Genomic DNA, 19,156 nt, shown 5'->3' with positions numbered 1-19,156 from the left:
ATCGAAGCGCCTTAAGGCATTTCCAGGAAGGGAAGGAGGAAAACAACTTGTTGCCGAGCAGCAGGAAAGCTCATGATGACAGCCAATCGCATGGATGAAGAGGTGGACTTTGAGTGTTCTTTGAAGCAAAGCAAAGGGATTTATGAAGAGAATTGCAGAGTGTAGGTGCCTGCTGGCTATAAACTGCACCATTAGCGGGTAGTGCAGAAGAAGGGCAATGGGAGAGAAACACAGCAAACACAGAGATAGAAGTTGTGAACTTTAAAGTAGATTAGGACCATGAATGAATTCGTAAATGAGAACCAGGACTTTGTAAACAAAGTGCTGAGAGATTCAGAGCCCAGCAAGGATAAGGGGACAGATGATTTGGGTTAGGATAGGATTTGGGTGGGTGGCAGAGGTTTGAATAAGGTGTGATTTTACCACTATGAAGCACCCACATTCAAACCAGCAAGTCTTGACAACAGCAACATGTATCATATAGCAATTATAACATAATAAAACTTCCCAAAGTACTTCATAGTAACACTTCTCAATAAAATTTGACATCGAGGCACAAAAGGAGGTATGAGAATAGGTGACTAAAACCTTACATGGGAACACAGGAATTAGAAGCAGGGGTAGGCCATTTGGCCCCTTGAGCCTGCTTCGTCATTCATTAACATCATGGCTGTGGTCTCAACTCCACTTTCTTGCCTGCTCCCCATAACCCTTGATTCCCTTGTCTATCAAAAACCTAACTCTGCCTTGAATAAATTCAATGATGCAGCCTTCACTGCTTTCTGGGGAAAAGAATTCCACGTACCAGTGAGCATCGAAGAAAAAATTTCTCCTCATCTCCGTCTTAAAAGGGAGACCTCTTATTCTTAAACTGTGCCCCTAGTCTCCCCCACAGTGGAAACATCCTCCCAGTATTGACCTTATCAAGTCCCCTCAGGATCTTATATGTTTCAATAAGATCACCTCGCATTCTTCTAAACTCCAATGAGTATAGGCCCAACATATTCAACCTTTCTTCATAAAGTAAACCCTTTATCCCAGGAATGAGTCAAGTGAACCTTCTCTGAACTGCTTCTAATGCAATGACATATTTTTTCAAATAAGGGGACCAAATCTGAATACGGTATTCCAGATGCGATCTCACCAAGGCCCTGTACAGCTGCAGTAAAACTTACCTACTTTTATATTCCATTCCCCTTGCAATAAATGACAACATTCCATTTGCCTTCCTAATCACTTGCTGCACCTGAATACTAACATTTTGTGATTCATGTATCAGGACATCCAGATTCCTCTGTAACCTGAGTTCTGCAATCTCTCTCCATTTAAATAGTGCTTTTCTATTCGTCTTGTCAGAGTGGACAAGTTCAAAATTTTCCTACATTAGACTCCACCTGCCAAATTTTTGCCACTCACTTAACCTGTGCAGTCTCTCCACCTCCTTCTGACAACTTACTCTCCTACCTATCTTGGTGTCATCAGCAAATTTAGCTGGTCCCTTCACAGAATCACACAGTGCAGAAGAGGCCCTTCGGCCCTTCGAGTCTGCACCGTACGTGAGAAACACCTGACCTGCCTACCTAATCCCATTTACCAGCACTTGGCCCATAGCCTTGAATGTTATGATGTGCCAAGTGCTCATCCAGGTATTTTTTAAAGGATGTGAGGCAACCCGCCTCCACCACCTTCCCAGGCAGTGCATTCCAGACCGTCACCACCCTCTGGGTAAAAAAGCTTTTCCTCACATCCCCCCCAAAACCTCCTGCCCATCACCTTGAACTTGTGTCCCCTCGTGACTGACCCTTCAACTAAGGGGAACAGCTGCCCCCTATCCACCCTGTCCATGCCCCTCATAATCTTGTACACCTTGATCAGGTCGCCCCCCTCAGCCTTCTCTACTCCAACAAACACAACCCAAGTCTATCCAACCTCTCTTCATAACTGAAATGTTTCATCCCAGGCAACATCCTGGTGAATCTCCTCTGCATCCCTTCCAGTGCAATCACATCCTTCCTATAATGTGGCGACCAGAACTGCACACAGTACTCCAGCTGTGGCCTCACCAAGGTTTTATACAACTCCAACATGACCTCCCTATTTTTGTAATCTATGCCTCGATTGATAAAGGCAAATGTCCCATATGCCCTTTTCACCATCCCACTAACATGCTCCTCCGCCTTCAGAGATCTATGGACACAAATGCTAAGGTCCCTTTGTTCCTCAGAACTTCCTGGTGTCATGCCGTTCATTGAATGCTTCCTTGTCAAATCACTCCTTCCAAAGTATATCACCTCATACTTTTCAGGGTTAAATTCCATCTGCCACTTTATATCTTCTTGTAGCCCAAGACATTCAACCTCACTGTTAACCACCCGGCCAATCTTTGTGTCATCCGCAAACTTACTAATCCTACCCCACAACATAGTCATCTATGTCGTTTATATAAATGACGAATAATAGGGGACCCAGCACAGAACCCTGTGGTACGCCACTGGACACTGGCTTCCAGTCACTAAAGCAGCCTTCTGTCATCACCCTCTGTCTCCTACAACTAAGCCAATTTTGAATCCACCTTATCAAATTACCCTGTATCCCATGTGCATTTGCCTTCTTTATAAGTCACCCATGTGGGACCTTGTCAAAGGTTTTGCTGAAATCCACATAAACTACATCAACTACACTACCCTCATCTACACACCTGGTCATCTCCTCAAAAAATTCATCAAATTTGTTAGGCATGGCCTCCTTCTGACAAAGCCATGCTGACTATCCCTGATCAAACCTTGCCTCTCCAAGTGGAGATAGATTCTCTCCTTCAGAATCTTCTCCAATAATTTCCCTACCACTGACATGAGACTCACTGGTCTGTAGTTCCCTGGCTTATCTCTACAACCCTTCTTAAATAGCGGAACCACATTAGCTGTTCTCAGTCCTCTGGCACCTCCCCCATGGACCGAGATTAATTAAAAATTTGGGTCAGAGCCCCTGCGATCTCCTCCCTTGCCTCCCTCAGCAGTCTGGGACACAAATCATCCGGACCTGGAGATTTGTCCACTTTTAAGCCTGCCAACACCTCCAATACCTTGTCACTCCCTATATCAATTTGCTCAAGAACCTCGCAGTCTCTTTTCCAGAGTTCGATACCTTCATCTTAATTCTCTTGGGTGAAGATGGATGTGAAATATTCGTTCAACACTCTACCGATGTCCTCTGGCTCCACCCATAGATTGCCCCCTTTGTCCCTAATGAGCCCTACTATTTCCCTGGTTATCCTCTTCCCATTGATATACTTATAGAATATCTTGGGATTTTCCCTACTTTTACCAGCCACAGCTTTCTCATATCCCCTCTTTACTCTCCTAATTGCTTTCTTAAACTCCACCCTGCACTTTCTGTACTTCACTAGTGCTTCATCCAAGTCATTGATGTAGATTGTAAATAGTTGAGGTCCCAGTATTGATCCCTGTGCCATTCCACTAGTTACAGCTTGCCAACCCAAAAAAGACTCATTTATCCTTGCTTTCTGCTCCTGTTATCTAACCAATCCTTTATCCATGCTAATATATTACCCCCTATGCCATGTTCTTTTACCTTGTATAATAACCTTTGAGGTGGCACCTTATAGAATTGCCTTTCGAAATCCAAGTACAACACATTTAAAAGTCCCCCTTTATCCACCTTGCTTATTACTTCCTCAAAAAACTTTAATAAATTAGTTAAGCATGATTTTCCTTTCACAAAGTCATGTTGACTGTCCCTGATTACATCATGATTTTCTTGGTATCCTGCTATATCCTCCTTAATAGTGGATCCTAGCAATTTCCCTATGACAGCTGTTAGGCTAACCGACCTGTAGTTTCCTGCTTTCTGTCTCCATCCTTTGCTATTTTCCAATCCACTGGGACCCTTCCAGAATCTAAGGGATTTTGGAACATTATAACCAATGCATCTACTATTTCTGCAGCCACTTCTTTTAGGGCCCTAGGATGCAGGCCATATGATCCTAAGGACCTGTCAGCCTTTAGGTCGAATAGTTTTCCCACCCGTAGTGATGGTGATTGTTCTAAGTTGCTCCCTCCCATTCACCGCTTGATTTTCAAGAATCTTTGGGCAGTTCTCTAAGTGTTCTCCAGTGAAGACAAACACAAAATACCTGTTCAATGCTTCTGCCATTTCCTTGTTTACCATTATCAATCCCTCAGGCTCACTCTCTAGAAGACCAACACTTCAGTTACTCTTTTCCTATTTAAATACTTGCAGAAACTCTTGGTATCTATTTTTATATTATTAACTAGCTTTCTCTTATACTCTATTTTCTCCCTCTTTATTAGTTTTTAAGTCATTCTTTGCTGGTTCTTAAAATCTGACTAATCTTCTGACCTACCACTAATCTTTGCAGATTTGTTCAATATTTCTTTCAATTTGAGACAATATTTAACTTCCTTATTCAGCCAGGTATGATGCATTCTTCTCAAAGAGTCTTTCTTACTGGGGTAAATCTTTGCTGAGCATTATTAGATATCTCCTTAAAGGTCTGCCACTGTATCTCTACTATCCTACCTTTTAACATAGTTTCCCAATTCACTTTAGCTAGCTCTGCTTCCATTCCCTTATAATTTATTCAGGTTTAAAACGCTAGTTTTAGACCCACACTTCTCCCCTTCAAACTGAATGTGAAATTCTATCATGTTATGATCACTGTCACCTAAAGGCTCCTTTACCATTAGGTTGTTGATTAATCCTGTCTCATTGCTCATTCCCAGGCCTAGAATAGCCTGCTCCCTGGTTGGCTCTAGAATGTACTGCTCTGAGAAGTTGTCCCAAATACACTCTATGAACTCATTTTCCAGGCTATATTTGCCAATCTGATTCATACAATCTACAGGTAGATTAAAATCACACATGATTATTGCAGTACATTGTTTATGCACTCCACTTACTTCTGTATACTATGTCCTACATTGTAACTACTGTTAGGGGACCTATAAACGACTCCCATAAGTGACTTCTTACCTTTCCTATTTCATACCTCTACCAAACAGATTTCATATCTTGCTCTTTTGAGCTAAGGTCACCTCTCACTACTGTACTAATGATATCCTTAATTAACAGAACTATTCCAACACCTTTCCCTAGTTTCTTGTTTTTTCAAAATGTCAAATACCCTTTAATATTCAGGTCTCAGCCTTGGTCACCTTGCAACCATGTCTCCATAATGGCTAACAGTTCATACATATTTATTTATATCTGTGTTAACAATTCATCCATTTTTTTACGAATGCTATGCGCATTCAGATACAGAGCCTTAAACTTAAGTTTTTACTCTCTATCTCTTCCTGCCACACTCTGGTTATCTTTACCCAAACCGTTACCCTACTCTAGTACTTCATTGTTACCCTTTGATTTACTACATCTCCTTCCCCACTTTAAAGCGCACTCTATCTCCCAAGTTATATGGCTCGCCAGAACACTGGTCCCAGCATGGTTCAGGTGAAGACCATCTCATTGGTAGAGCTCCCACTTTCCCCAAAGCTGGTGCCAATTCTCCCACACCAGTCTTTGAGTCACGTATTCATCTCTCTAATTTTATTTACCCCATGTCCATTTGCTCATGGTTCAGGTAATAATCAAGAGATTAATAATCCAGACCTTTGTGGATGTGTTTTTTAATTTAGCCCCTGGTTGCTCATACTCCCTCAGCAGAACTTCTTTCCTAGTCCTATCTATGTTGTTGGTACCAACGTGCCACTACAACTGGATTCTCCCCCTCCCAATTCAAGTTCCTATCCAGTCCGGTGCAGATGTCCCGAACCCTGACACTGGGCAGGCAACAGGACCTTTTGAACTCATGGTCTTGGCTGTACAGAACTGTGTCTATCTCCCTGGCTATACTGTCCCCTAATGCCACTACATTCCTTTTAACTCACCCACTTGAATGTTTTCCTGTGCCATTGTCAGTTTGCTCACCCACCATGCAACCCCCATTTTCATCCATACAAGCTAAAAGAACATCAAACCTTTTGCACAATTGTTGACGCTCCTTCACTTCTACCTTCTCAATTCTTTTACCTGCCTAACTCACAGTCACACCCTCTCGTCCCTGACCACTGACCAAATCAAAAGACCCTATCCTAAGGAATGTAACCGCCGCCTGGAATAAAGTATCCAGGTAACTTTCCTCCTTGCTGATGCATTGCAGTATCCGCACCTCAGTGTCCAGCTCAATGACTCTGAGCCAAAACTCCTCAAACCGCAGACACTTTGTTACAGACATGTTTGCCCTGGATCACACCGGCATCCAGGAGCTCCCACATTCTGCAGTCACAATGCATTACCGACCCTGCCATCTTTATTATGTGTTAATTAATTTATTTTTCTCAATTAATTTGGAAATTAATAAACCCTATTACCCCTAATAAGCTTACTACTATTTGTACTGTTTGCTTGGTCAATGAAATAGTTTTTGAGAAGTGTCTTCAAGGAAGATAAAAAGGCACAAAGGCAGAGAAGTTTAGGGAGGGAATTCCTAGTCAGGTGGGCAGAAAAATGGCAAATGGAATTCAATCCAGAGATGTGTGAGTTGATGCAATTGGGGAGGCAAACAATGCAAAGGATTACACAATAAAAGGGAGGATACTGAGAGTTGTAGAGGAAGTGAGAGACCTTGAAGTGAATGTCCACAGATCCCTGAAGTTAGCAGGGCAGGTCGATAAGGTGGTTAAGAAGACATATGGAATCCTTCTCTTTATTAGCTGAGCTATAGGATATAAGAGCAGGGAGGTTATGCTGGAACTATATGAACAGTTAGGCCACAAATTGAGTACTGTGTGCAGTTCTGGTCACCTCATTATAGCAAGTATGCAATTGCATTAGAGAGGGTACAGAGGAGGTCTGCTAGGATGTTGCCAGGACTGGAAAATTTGCAGCTATGAGGAAAGATTGGATAGGCTAGGGTTGTTCTCCTTGGAACAGAGGAGGCTGATGGGTGATTTGATTGAGATGTACAAAATTGTGAGATGCCTGGATAGAGTGGATGGGAAGGGCCTATTTACTTTAGCAGAGAGATTAGAGACAAGGGGGCATAGATTTAAAGTGATTGGTAGAAAGATTAGAGGGGGGGTGGCATGAGGAAAAGAAATTCACCTAGAGGGTTGTGGGGGTGTGGAACTCACTGTCTGAAGGGTAGTAGAGACAGAAACAATCAGCTGATTTAAAAAGTGCCTGAGTATGCACCTCAAATGCCGTAACTTGCAGGGCAACGGACCAAATGCTGGAAAGTGGGATTAGGCTGGTGGCTTGTTTTTCAGTCGGCGCAGACAAAATGGGAAAAGTGGCCTCTTTCTGCGCCGTAAACTTTCTATGAACATACAAACATACAAATTAGGAGCAAGAGTAGGCCACTCAGCCCTTCGAGCCTGCTCCACTATTTAATGAGATCATGGTTGATCTGACCGTAACCTCAACTCCACATTCCTGCCTACCCCTGAAGACCTTTCATCTCCTTGCTAATCAAGAATCAATCTACTTCTGCCTTAAAAATATTCAAAGACTCTGCTTCCACCGTCTTTTGAGGAAGACAGTTCCAAAGCCTCACAACCCTCAGATAAAAAAATTCTCATCTCTGTCTTAAATGGGTGACCCCTTATTTTTAAACAGTGATCCCTAGTACTAGATTCACCCACAAGAGGAAACATCCTCTCCACATCCACCCTGTCAAGACCCTTCAGAACTCATATGTTTCAATCAAGCCACCTCTACTCTCCTAACTCCAGTGGATACAAGCCTAGCCTGTCCAACCTTTCCTCATAAAACAACCAATCCAAGCTAGGTATTAATTTAGCAAATATTCTCTGAACTGCTTCCAACGCATTTACATCCTTCTTTAAATAAACTGATTCTATGAATTCCAGGGTTTAGGGTTTAGGTAGCTTAAGGATGCGATTAAAATAGGGGCTGCACATCAGGTTGAAATTGGAGGAATGGAGAGATCTTGGTGAGTTGTAGGGCTGGAATAGGTTACAGAGATAGGCAGGGGAGAAAACATGAAGGGATTTGAAGTCAAAAATGAGAACTTTAAATTTGAGATGTTGGTAGACCTGCAGCCAATGTAGGTTAGTGAGCACGGGGTGATAGCCTATCCAATCTTTCCTCATAGCTGCAATTTTCCAGTCCTAACAACAGCCTAGTAGATTTCCTCTGTACCCTCTCTAATGCAATTGTACACTTTCTGTAATGGGGTGACCAGAACTGTACACAGTACTCAATTTGTGGCCTAACTAATGTTTTATATGGTTCCAGCATAAGCTCCCTGCTCATATATTCTATAACTCAGCTAATAAATGAAAGGATTCCATACGCCTTCTTAACCACCTTATTGGCTTGTCCTGCTACCTTCAGGGATCTGTGGACATTCACTCCAAGGTCGCTCCAACAAGACTTGGTATGAGTTAGAATACAGTCAACAGAGTTTTGGATGAGCTGAAGTTTACAGAAGATGGGAGGCTTGCCACAAGAGCATTGGAGAATATTCCCAGTGGGAAACCCCCAACTTCCATTCATTGCCTCTCCTTCGTGCTGTGCTGAGATCACAGATGCCACAAAGAAAGCTCGTTTCATCAGGGGCACAGGTACTGGCACAAATCCTCAATCAATTCTAAGGGCATTACTCACCATTCACATAGAACACTCGCGTTTTGTTCCCTTCCTCAAGGAACAGCTTTTTAGATTCATCTGATGCGGCTGTTTCTGAAAACCAGATCTTCTTAGCTGTGGGCTTAGCCTCTGAGTCGATAAGCTGTTTGTTGGCATCTTCATCTTGTGTGCTACTTGAGGAATCAGGAGTATTGGCTTCAAAAAGCTCGGAGGATCGACAGTAACTGGAGACTTTTGTTGGCTGTGTTCCACTTAGTGAGGTGTTGAAGTTCATCAGGTGCGAATCATCAGACAAAGAAAGGGTGAGCAGGTTTTCCAGGGTTGGACTTGGCTGCCGGTTGTGATGGTCCTGCAATTCACTGGGGCTGCTCTGCTCTGGTGAACTGCACAATGTGGAACCTAAAAAAATTGATAATAAATATTGTGAACTTACAAATGAGAAAAAAATTAATTGATCTCCTGTTTTGGCAAGTTGATTCTCCATTATAAGTCATTGTGCAACAGTTGCATTTATTACCACTTGTTTCCTAAATTAACCATCAACACCGATGATGTTGTTGCCCTAAGATGTCTTAGACCTTTTTACCGAAGTGTATTTAAGTGGACCCAATGTTCTAAGAATGGCAGATGACAGTAAACTCACAAACACATCAGCAGATTACAGTAGGAACCAGCAACAGAATTCTTGCTCAGCAGCAGTGGTCCTAACAATCTTGAGGGACTGCAGCATGAAGGAGTCCAGGCCTTTATACTTGTCCCTTTTTTTTTAACCTCGATGTGCCGAAGGGCTTTTTTTTGCCAACAAGTAATACCATTTAACAGACACACCACCCCAAAAAGACCCTGCTCACATTACAATCACACTGTGTGGATCAGGGAAACCACAATCAAATACCAGAAATTCAGTCCCTGCATGATTATAGTTTCAATTATGCCACATGACACAAGATTTGGGTCCAGCCTTGGGATGTTTTATTATGCTAAAGGGGCTATATAAATATAAGTTTTTGTTGTTGTACTCCTGGTCTATACACAGGAAGCTATGGCCTTTATTTAACTTGTGCAGCGTCTGATTTGGGAAAACTTGATTTTGACAGTGGGTGAAAGTTTCCATTCTCCAGTTCATGAAGGACAAGCATAAAATACACCCACTGACAAGTAAATAGGCAATAGGACTGAAAACTTAGAGTCATAGAGATCTACAGCACCGAATAAAGCCCTTCGGCACATCAAGTCTGCGCCGGTCAAACAAGTACCTAACTATTCTAATCCCATTTTCCAGCACTAGATCCATAGCCTTATATGCTATGGCATCGCAAGTGCACATCCAAATACTTCTTAAATGCTATGAGGGTTTCTGCCTCTACCACTCTTTCAGGCAGTGAGTTCCAAATTCCTACCACCCTCTGGGTGAAAAAATTCTTCCTCACATGCCCTCCAAACCTCCTGCCCCTTACCTTAAATCTATGACCCCTGGTTATTGATCCCTCCACCAAGGGGAAAAGTTCCTTCCTGTCTACCCTATCTGTGCCCCTCATAATTTTATACACCTCAATTATGTACCCCCTCAATCTCCTCTGCTCCAGGGAAAATAACCCCAGTCTACCCAATCTCTCCTCATAACTAAAACTCTCAGCCCAGGCAACATCCTGGTAAATCTCCTCTGCACTCTCTCTAGTGCAATCACATCCTTCCTGTAATGCGGATTCCAGAACTGCACGCAATACACCAGCTGTGGCCTAACCAGCATTTATACAGTTCCAGCATAACATCCCTGCTCTTATATTCTATGCCTTGGCTAATAAAGGCAAGTATCCCATAAGCCTTCTTAACCACCTTATCTACCTGTCCCTCTACCTTAAGGGACCGGTGGACATGCACACCAAGGTCTCTCTGATCCTCGGTACTTCCCAGGGTCCTACCATTCATCGTGTATTCCCACACTTATCCGGATTAAATTCCATTTGCCGCTGATCAGCCCATCTGACCAGCCCTCCTGTAATCTAAGGCTATCCTCCTCACTATTTACCACCCCACCAATTTTCGTGTCATCCGCGAACTTACTGATCAATCCTCCTACATTCAAGTCTAAATCGTTTATATATACCACAAACAGCAAGGGACCCAATGCTGATCCCTGTGGAACACCACTGGACACAGGCATCCAGTCACAAAAACACCCCTCGACCATCACCCTCTGCTTCCTGCCACTCAGCCAATTCTGGATCCAATTTGCCAAATTGCCTTGGATCCCATGGGCTCTTACCTTCGTTATCAGTCTCCCATGTGGGGCCTTATCAAAAGCCTTGCTGAAGTCCAAGTAGACTACGTCAAATGCATTGCCCTCATCTACACACCTGGTCACCTCTTCGAAAAATTCAATCGAATTGGTCAGACATGACTTCCCCTTAACAAAACCATGCTGACTGTCCTTGATTAATCCCTGCCTCTCCAAGTGTAGATTAATTCTGTTCCTCAGAACTGCTTCCAATAGTTTCCTCACCACTGAGGTTAGACTGACTGGCCTGTAGTTCCCTGGTTTATCCCTTCCTCCCTTCTTGAATAACGGTAGCACATTGGCTGTTCTCCAGTCCTCTGGTGCCTCTCCTGTGGCCAGAGAGGTATTGAAAATTATTTTCAGCGCCCCTGCTATCTCCTCCCTTGCCTCACTCAACAGCCTGGGATACATTTCATCCAGGCCTGGAGATTTATCTACTTTTAAGCCTGCCAGGCCACTTTAAACCTCCTCCCTTTCTATGCTAATTTCTTATAATTATATCACAGTCCTTCTGCCTGATTTCCATACCCATGTCGTCCCTCTCACTTGTGAACACCAGCATAAAATATTCATTTAGAACCCTGCCTACGTCTTCCGACTCCACACACAAACTACTACCATGGTCCTTAATGGGCCCTACTCTTTCCCTAGTTATCCTCTTACTCTTAATGTACTTGTAAAATAACTTTGGATTTTCTTTTGTGCTCCAGAACTTGCCGCGCCCCTAGCCAAGCTGTTCCAGTACAGCTACAACGTTGGCATTTACCCGGCTATGTGGAAAATTGCCCAGGTATGCTCTGTTCACAAAAAGCAGTGCAAATCCAACCCAGCCAATTACCACCCCATCAGTCTTCTCTCCATCATCAGTAAAGTAATGGAAGGGGTCAACAATAATGCTATCAAGCGGCACACCCAGTTTGGGTTCTGCCAGGGCCACACAGCTCCTGAACTCATTATGGTCTTGGTTCAAACATGGGCAAAAGAACTGAACTCCAGAGGTGAGGTGAAAATGACTGCCCTTGACATCAAGGCCACATTTGACAGAGCGTGTCATCAAGGAGCCCTAGCAAAACTGGAGTCAATGGGAATCAGGGAGAAAACTCTCCACTGGTTGGAGTCATACCTAGCACAAAGGAAGATGGTTGTGGTTGTTGGAGGTCACTCATCTCAGTTCCAGGACATCACCGCAGGAGTTCCCCAGGGTAGTGGCCTCGGCCCAACTACCTTTAGCTGCTTCATCAATGACCTTCTTTTCATCATAAGGTCAGAAGTGGGGATGTTCGCTGATGATTACACAATGTTCAGAGAGTGCGACTCCTCAGATACTGAAGCAGTCCATGTCCAAATGCAGCAGGACCTGGACAATGTCCAGGTTTGGGCTGACAAGTGGCAAGTAACATTCACACCACACAAGTGTCAGGCAATGACCATCTCCACAAGAGAGAACCCAACCATCGCCCCTTGATGTTCAATGATATTACCATTACTGAATCCCCCACTATCAACATCCTGGGGGTTACCATTGACCAGAAACTGAACTGGACTAGCCATATAAATTCTATGGCTACAAGAGCATTCAGAGGCTAGGAATCGTACCAGAAGTAACCCACCTCCTGACTCTCCAAAGCCTGTCCACCATATACAAGGCACAAGTCAGGAGTGTGATGGAATACTCTCCATTTGCCCGGATGAGTACAGCTCCCAAAACACTCAAGAAGCTTGACACAGTCCAGGACAAAGCAGCTCACTTGATTAGCACCACACCCACAAACATTCACTCCCTCCACCACCGACGCACAGTAGCAGCAGTGTGTACCATCTACAAAATGCACTGCAGGTATTCACCAAAGCTTCTTCGACAGCATCTTCCAAACCCATGCCCAATACCATCTAGAAGGACAAGGGCCGCATATAGATGGGAACACCACCACCTGGAAGTTCCCTTCCAAGTCACTCATAACCAAGTCACTTACTATCCTGACTTGGAAATATATCGCCGTTCCTTCACTGTCGCTGGGTCAAAATCCTGGAACTCCCTTCCTAACAGCAGTGTGGGTGTACCTACACCACACGGACTGCAGCGGTTCAAGAAGGCAGCTCACCACCACTTTCTCAAGGGCAATTAGGGATGGGCAATAAATGTTGGCCCAGCCAGCAAAGCCCACATCCTGTGAATGAAAAAAAAAACACCCAATGCAGACAGATACCAAGTGACCAGAGCCCAAGTGATATGAAATTTTATTGGCCGTGTAACATTCATAGAATCTTTCAGCACAGAAGAGTCATTCGGCCCATCATGGTTATGCTGACTCAATCCCAGAGTTAGCCAATTTGTTTCATTCTTCTATCCTTTCCCTATGGCTCTGATTTTTTCCCCCAATTATTTATCCAATTCCATTTTGGAAGTTATTATTGAATCTGCTTCCATCACTCTTTCAGGCATAGTATTCTTAATGCGACAATCTTAACCAACACAAAATATATAGAACCTTAGTTAGGCCACACTTGGAATATTGCGTGCAATTCTGGTTGCCACATTACCAGAAGGATATGGAGGTGTTGGAGAGGGTGCAGAGGAGGTTTACCAGGATGCTGCCTGGTCTGGAGGTTATTAGCTATGAGGAGAGGTTGGAGAAACTCGGATTGTTCTCACTAGAGCGGCGGAGATTGAGGGGCGACTTGATAGAAGTTTACAAAATTATGAGTGGCATGGACAGAGTAGGTAGTCAGAAGCTTTTTCCCAGGGTGGAAGAGTCAATTACTAGGGGACATAGATTTAAGGTGAGAGGAGAAAAATTTAGAGGAGATGTGCGGGCAAGTTTTTTATGCAGAGGGTAGTGAGTGTCTGGAATTCTCTGCCAGAGGTGGTGCTGGAAGCAGGTACGATAGTGGTGTTTAACAGGCAGCTTGACAAGTACATGAATAGGATGGGAATAGAGGGATACGGGCCCCAGAGGTGCAAAATGTTTTAGTTTGACAGGCAATATGATCAGCGCAGGCTTGGAGGGCCGAAGGGCCTGTTCCTGTGCTGTAATTTTCTTTGTACTTTGTTCTTAAAACACAAATAAACAGAGCTGCTGAGGGAAACAATTATTAAGTGTTATTTTGTGAATTTATGTTATGCTGACAGAAGTTAAATAGCAGTCTCAATTTCTATTTACATATCTGCTTGCTATGAATCTATTCCACATAATCTCAATACTAGTTAAAGTTTGCTAATTTTATATTAATGATTTTTAATTGCCCTTAAGCTTAAACTAAACAGCCCCTTCATCCATATTATTCATTCCTTTCGACATTTCAAAAACCTCATTCTCTCAGCTTTTTTAACCGATGAATAGTTCAGTTCTGCACGTCTTTCTTTTTAGCTTGGCACGTGGAATCTTCCTTGGTGCTGTTCTCTGAAGCCTCTCCAAAGTACCTTTTGCCTAAAACTGAACACAATATTCCAAATGAGGCTAGAATAACATAGGATCAAAGTGCTCTTGAGATGCATTTCATTACACCATCAGCCTTCTTGATTACAAAATTCAAATTGATTGGATATATTCAGTGGTTAACACTGACATTCCTTTTCCGATAGGAATAGGATTAGACATTCAGCACTTAGAGCTTGTTCCATTATTCTCTCATGGTTTTACCCTTTAAATCCCGATTTCTTTCTGGTGGAACTACGTTCCAAGATCAATAAATCCGCAGGTGCAGTGCCTTGAACAGAATGTGATACTCCAGAACGGGTCTAACCAGAGATCTAAACAATTGAAGGATAACTTCCTCCCCTTTCTGTTCTCGTCCGCCTGAGACAAAGGCCTTTTTATCTGTGCACTAGCTTTTAGTGATTTGGGCACATGAAAATCCCATTTCTCTTTACTCCTCCATAGTTCCTAGTTTCTCATCTTTTAGAAAATATTCTTTTTTGTCTTTTACGAATCCAAAGTGGATGGCCCTCATACTTCCCCACATTGAACTCTGCCTACCACAGTTTTGCTCCTCGCTTAGTCTGTCAATGCCCCTTCATAACTTCCAGCTCCCATCTACATGCCTCACTGTGCCTCCTAGTTTCTTGCAGTCTGCAAATTTGCATGTACAGCTCCTTAATCCTTCATCGAAGCCATTAATATGTGTGGTGAAAAGCTGACGCCTCAAAATATTAGGGGACACCAATTTCTCAACAAACATCAAATACAAGTTTAATTTTCCAATGTGAATGGCCTATATTATTATCTAGTCAACAAACAAGTAGAAATGCATCTGAACAGCTCTTGATTAGCAATCAAAACAAGTTATTCTATTTTTTTAACAAGGCAAGGTTGAGACATCATTTGGAATATTTAGTGCTGAGTTCAATACCCTACCATAAGAACATCAATTCATTCAATAATGTTCAGAGAAAAACAACATTTCAGCATTCAAAATGTCCAAATTTTCACATAATACTTAACTGGGAGTAAAGGCAAATGATGACTATCACACAAATGTAAAAGGATTTTAATAAACTGGATGAGTGGATGGAGAAGTGGCAGTTGCAATTTAAGATTCTAAAGGTTGAAAGGTTGTTTCCCCTGGCTGGTGAATCTAGAACATAGGGGCACAGTCTCAGGATAAGGGGGCGATCATTTAGGACTGAGGTGAGGAGAAATTTCTTTACTCAAAAGGTTGTGAATCTTTAAAATTCTCTACCCCAGAGAGTTGCAGCTGCTCAATCTCTGAGTATATTTAAGGCTGAAACAGACCGATTTTTGGTCTCTCAGGGAATCAAGGAATACCAGGAGCAGGTGGGAAAGTGGAGTTGAGGCAGAAGATCAGTCATGACCGTAGTGAATGTTAGAGCAGGCTCAAGGGGCCATATAATCTACTCCTGCTCCTATTTCCTATGTTCTTATGCTCCTAATGTGATGAAATATCATGGTTACGAGTGTTAGCAGAGGAAAGGTTGATGTAGACTATGCAATAAAGAGGAACGCACAACAAATTTGTTTCACCAAAGCTGGATTGGCAAGGTGAGGATCCCAGTTCCCCTCTTCTGGGGTTGATGAGAGATCAAGGCCCCTTTGGGATGGTCAGGGAACTTAGGAATCTTAGGATGGTGAAGCATCAGGTTCCCCTTCTACTGGAAGGGTGAGGACAGGGTTACCCTTGTCCTGGGAGGACAGGTTCCCTTGTGATTGTGGGGCAGGGAGAGTAACAGGGAACCACATAATTCAGATTTCCACAGTCCGTCCTTTGCAATATTTCTTGCAAAAATAAAAGTCTAGGAGGTTGGTCAGGCAGGATCTTCCTCTCCGGTCTCCATGTTGGCCACTGGTTGCTCGTTATCACTCATAAGACAAAAATCTTCAATTCGATTTTATCCAGTATTAGTTTAAGTACAAGAGGCCATATTTACAAACTAAGCACATCAAAGTAAATTAAAAAGTTCAGGAGAATTGTTTCACTAACATGGAGGCAATTATATGAAACAGATTATGAATGGTGGAAGAAGAAATCTTAATGGGTTTCAAGAAGGAATTACAGAGGTTCCATCAACAAATGGAATTCAGAAAACAGTTTTAGTTTGTTAAATCTGCAAACAAGAAAGAATTCAAGGTGTGCCATAGGCCTGAAATTTACCCTTGGTGGGTGCACACGATCGGTGGGCCCGAGAGCGGTCGGGAAACAGGCCCCCAACCGCGGTTGGCCCACGACCGCCATTTCATGCTGACTGGCCAATTGAGGCCTGCCCAGCGTGAAACGTGTCTTCCCAATGTTTGAGAAAGGCTGGGCGGGGGCCTGTCAGACGCCGGGTCAAATGGCAACCCCACGGGTGGTTTAAAAATGGCAGAGGCACCTCCTTGAAAGCTGCCATGGAAGAATCATATTCTGCGGTCTGGAGACTTAAGCTATGGCCTCAACAGTGGGTGGAGACGCCAGGTGGGAGGGGAGGTTGGATGGGCACTCGACAACCCCCCCTCACCACGCCCCCGTTTCTTGGACGAGTGCATCGTGGTCCTCTTGGAGGAGGTGGCTGCCAGGAGGGACACTCTCGTTCCCAAAGATGGCAGAAGGCCGCTGCACCAGACTAAAAAAGCTTGGGAGGAGGGGGCAGCCACGACATTGTGCGGCACACGTTTCAACAACCTGCTGCGCTCAGCAAGGGTGAGTACCGTGTTGCCATGGATCAGCGTGGAGAAGTGTTAAGGGCTGGCCATCCCCTCTGTGGAGCTCAGGGGTGTTAGAGTCTGAGTGCCAACTGTCAGTGACGCCAGAGCTGACCCAGGAGGTGAGCCCTGGCTGCTTGGACTGAGTGCCTTGCAGCTCGAGGGCCACGACTCGGATGTGGCCTGCAAGATGTTCCTCAGGTGGCGTTGGTCAGGTTGCAATGGCGCTGCAGGTAGAGAATGGATTAATCAATGCTCCTCTGTCCTTTCAGAAGATGAACCACAGCAACATAGAGAAGTCAATGTCCAGGCGCAGGTCCCCCAAATCTCCTAATAGTGACGAGGTTTGAGCAGGGGGCTTTGGAGCTGGAAAGCTGCCACCCACCTCGTTCAGCCAATTGTGGAGAGACAAAGGTAAGTGTTCAGTGCACATAGGTGAGAGTTTCAGATCGTGCAAACATTCTTGGTAGCCTCAAAACTGGAGTCCCCATTGATCATTGAAAGACAATGGCACCATGATACAGATCTCCATTGTCTCATCAAGGTGCCTGGCATGCACAGTGACAGTATGATAACTTAAATGGCGTTGTTCTCCCTTAGATTCGCCAGCAGGCATTCGTTCGCAGGATCCCGAAGAGCCACCCCACCGCTGGGCTTCAGCTGCACCTGTATCACACCTGCTCTCTGAACTAAGCAGAACAGAATTAGGGTTCCTGAGATTGTGCTCAGACTTGCAACCCTCACACAGGCAATGACTTCAGGTGGTCAGTGCCAGTGTGGGAGATGGATGAGGAAACCAGTATCCCAGCTAGGTGCCTGTCCATCAATGGCGAACAGGGAGGTTCAGGGTGACCTCACGTTGGCGCACGACCTGCTTGTCGTCTCTGCAGGCTCCTCTTAGGGCGCTCTGGATGATGACAGCAGCTCCTCCGCCCCTCTGCCAGTGACCATGGCATCTGATGAGATTGCGATGACTGGAAGATGCCAGCCGTGGCACTGGCCACTCCCTCCCAGGTGGGGCCAGCATATGTTCCACTGGCCAGAGGATGATTGCCAAGGTCATCAAGGCCAACAAGACAGCACAGTCAGCAGGCTGCCTCCAATGCCGCTGCCACCAAGATGTAGCGCTCGTAAACCTAAGTTTAAGGCACCATGAGCACAAGAGGGACTGTTCACGGGTGATCTTCTGTTCTGTAATGGTTTGTTTATATGTTTACAGGTGTGGCATGAACACCAGGGATGGTAATGTTGATTTGTTTTGAGTGTGAAAATTATATAAATTTTGCTTTTGTCGTAATGGCCTGAGTATGCTTCACCTTTTCTTTTGGTGCAGGGTACGCCAGTATGTAATCCTGGATGTAAGTGGCTCTAAACTTTATTGCACAGGCACTGAGTGGACTTTGGGTTCAAATGAAAGGGTCATTTCAGACATCCGGGATGAAGGTGGCACCCCTGGCATGAAGTGAAGCAGCCTAGCTGAAGGAGCGTTGGATCAAGGCACTCCTGGTGTCCCTGCATCCCTGAAGGATCCAGAGGTCTGCCTCCACACCCTCAGCCTTCTCCTCACCATGCTCCTCTTCTCACTCACTACTGGATTCATCGTCTGTGGCCTGTGGAGCTGTGTCATGGATCTTTTTCCTCCAGCGGGTTCCCCATTGCCAGTGCCAGATTGTGGAGAGCGCAGCATGCAACCACTATCAGTGGCACCCGTTCTGGGGGGTATTGTAGTGCTCCCCCTGAATGGTCCAGTCATCAGAAGCGCATCTTCAGAACACCTAAGGTCCTCTCTATCATTGCCCTTGTGGAAGCATGACTCCTATTATAACGTTGCTCTGCTTCTGTTCTTGGGTGGCAGAGAGGTGTCATAAGCCAGCTTTTCAACAGATAGTCCTCGTCACCCAGCAGCCATCCATTCACTTGGGCTGGAGCACTGAATAGTCTTGGCACCTTGGAGTTTCTCAGGATATAAGCATCATGGTTGCTGCCAGAGTACCTTGCACAGACTTGTATTCACCCACACAGTTGGAGGCGATCTCAGGCCCAATCATATGACAAATCCTGGCAGCAGGATAGTGGCGTCTTCTGTGGC

The 19,156-nt window shown here is 44.4% G+C and overlaps 1 protein-coding gene across 1 annotated transcript in view; it reads right to left on the bottom strand.

Moving 5' to 3' along the window:
- Positions 1–19,156, bottom strand: part of LOC144686449 (speriolin-like protein) — a 40,781-nt gene that overhangs the window by 10,039 nt on the left and 11,586 nt on the right. Inside the window, exon 2 of the mRNA XM_078551678.1 lies at positions 8,671–9,051. Within this exon, the coding sequence (XP_078407804.1) occupies positions 8,671–8,926 (256 nt within the window). The 5' untranslated portion in view covers positions 8,927–9,051. The remainder of the gene's footprint in view (positions 1–8,670; positions 9,052–19,156) is intronic.

This window comes from Cetorhinus maximus, chromosome 11 (assembly GCF_964194155.1).
Source record: "Cetorhinus maximus chromosome 11, sCetMax3.hap1.1, whole genome shotgun sequence".
NCBI classification, from domain to species: domain Eukaryota; kingdom Metazoa; phylum Chordata; class Chondrichthyes; order Lamniformes; family Cetorhinidae; genus Cetorhinus; species Cetorhinus maximus.
This window is presented reverse-complemented; position numbering and strand designations above follow the sequence as displayed.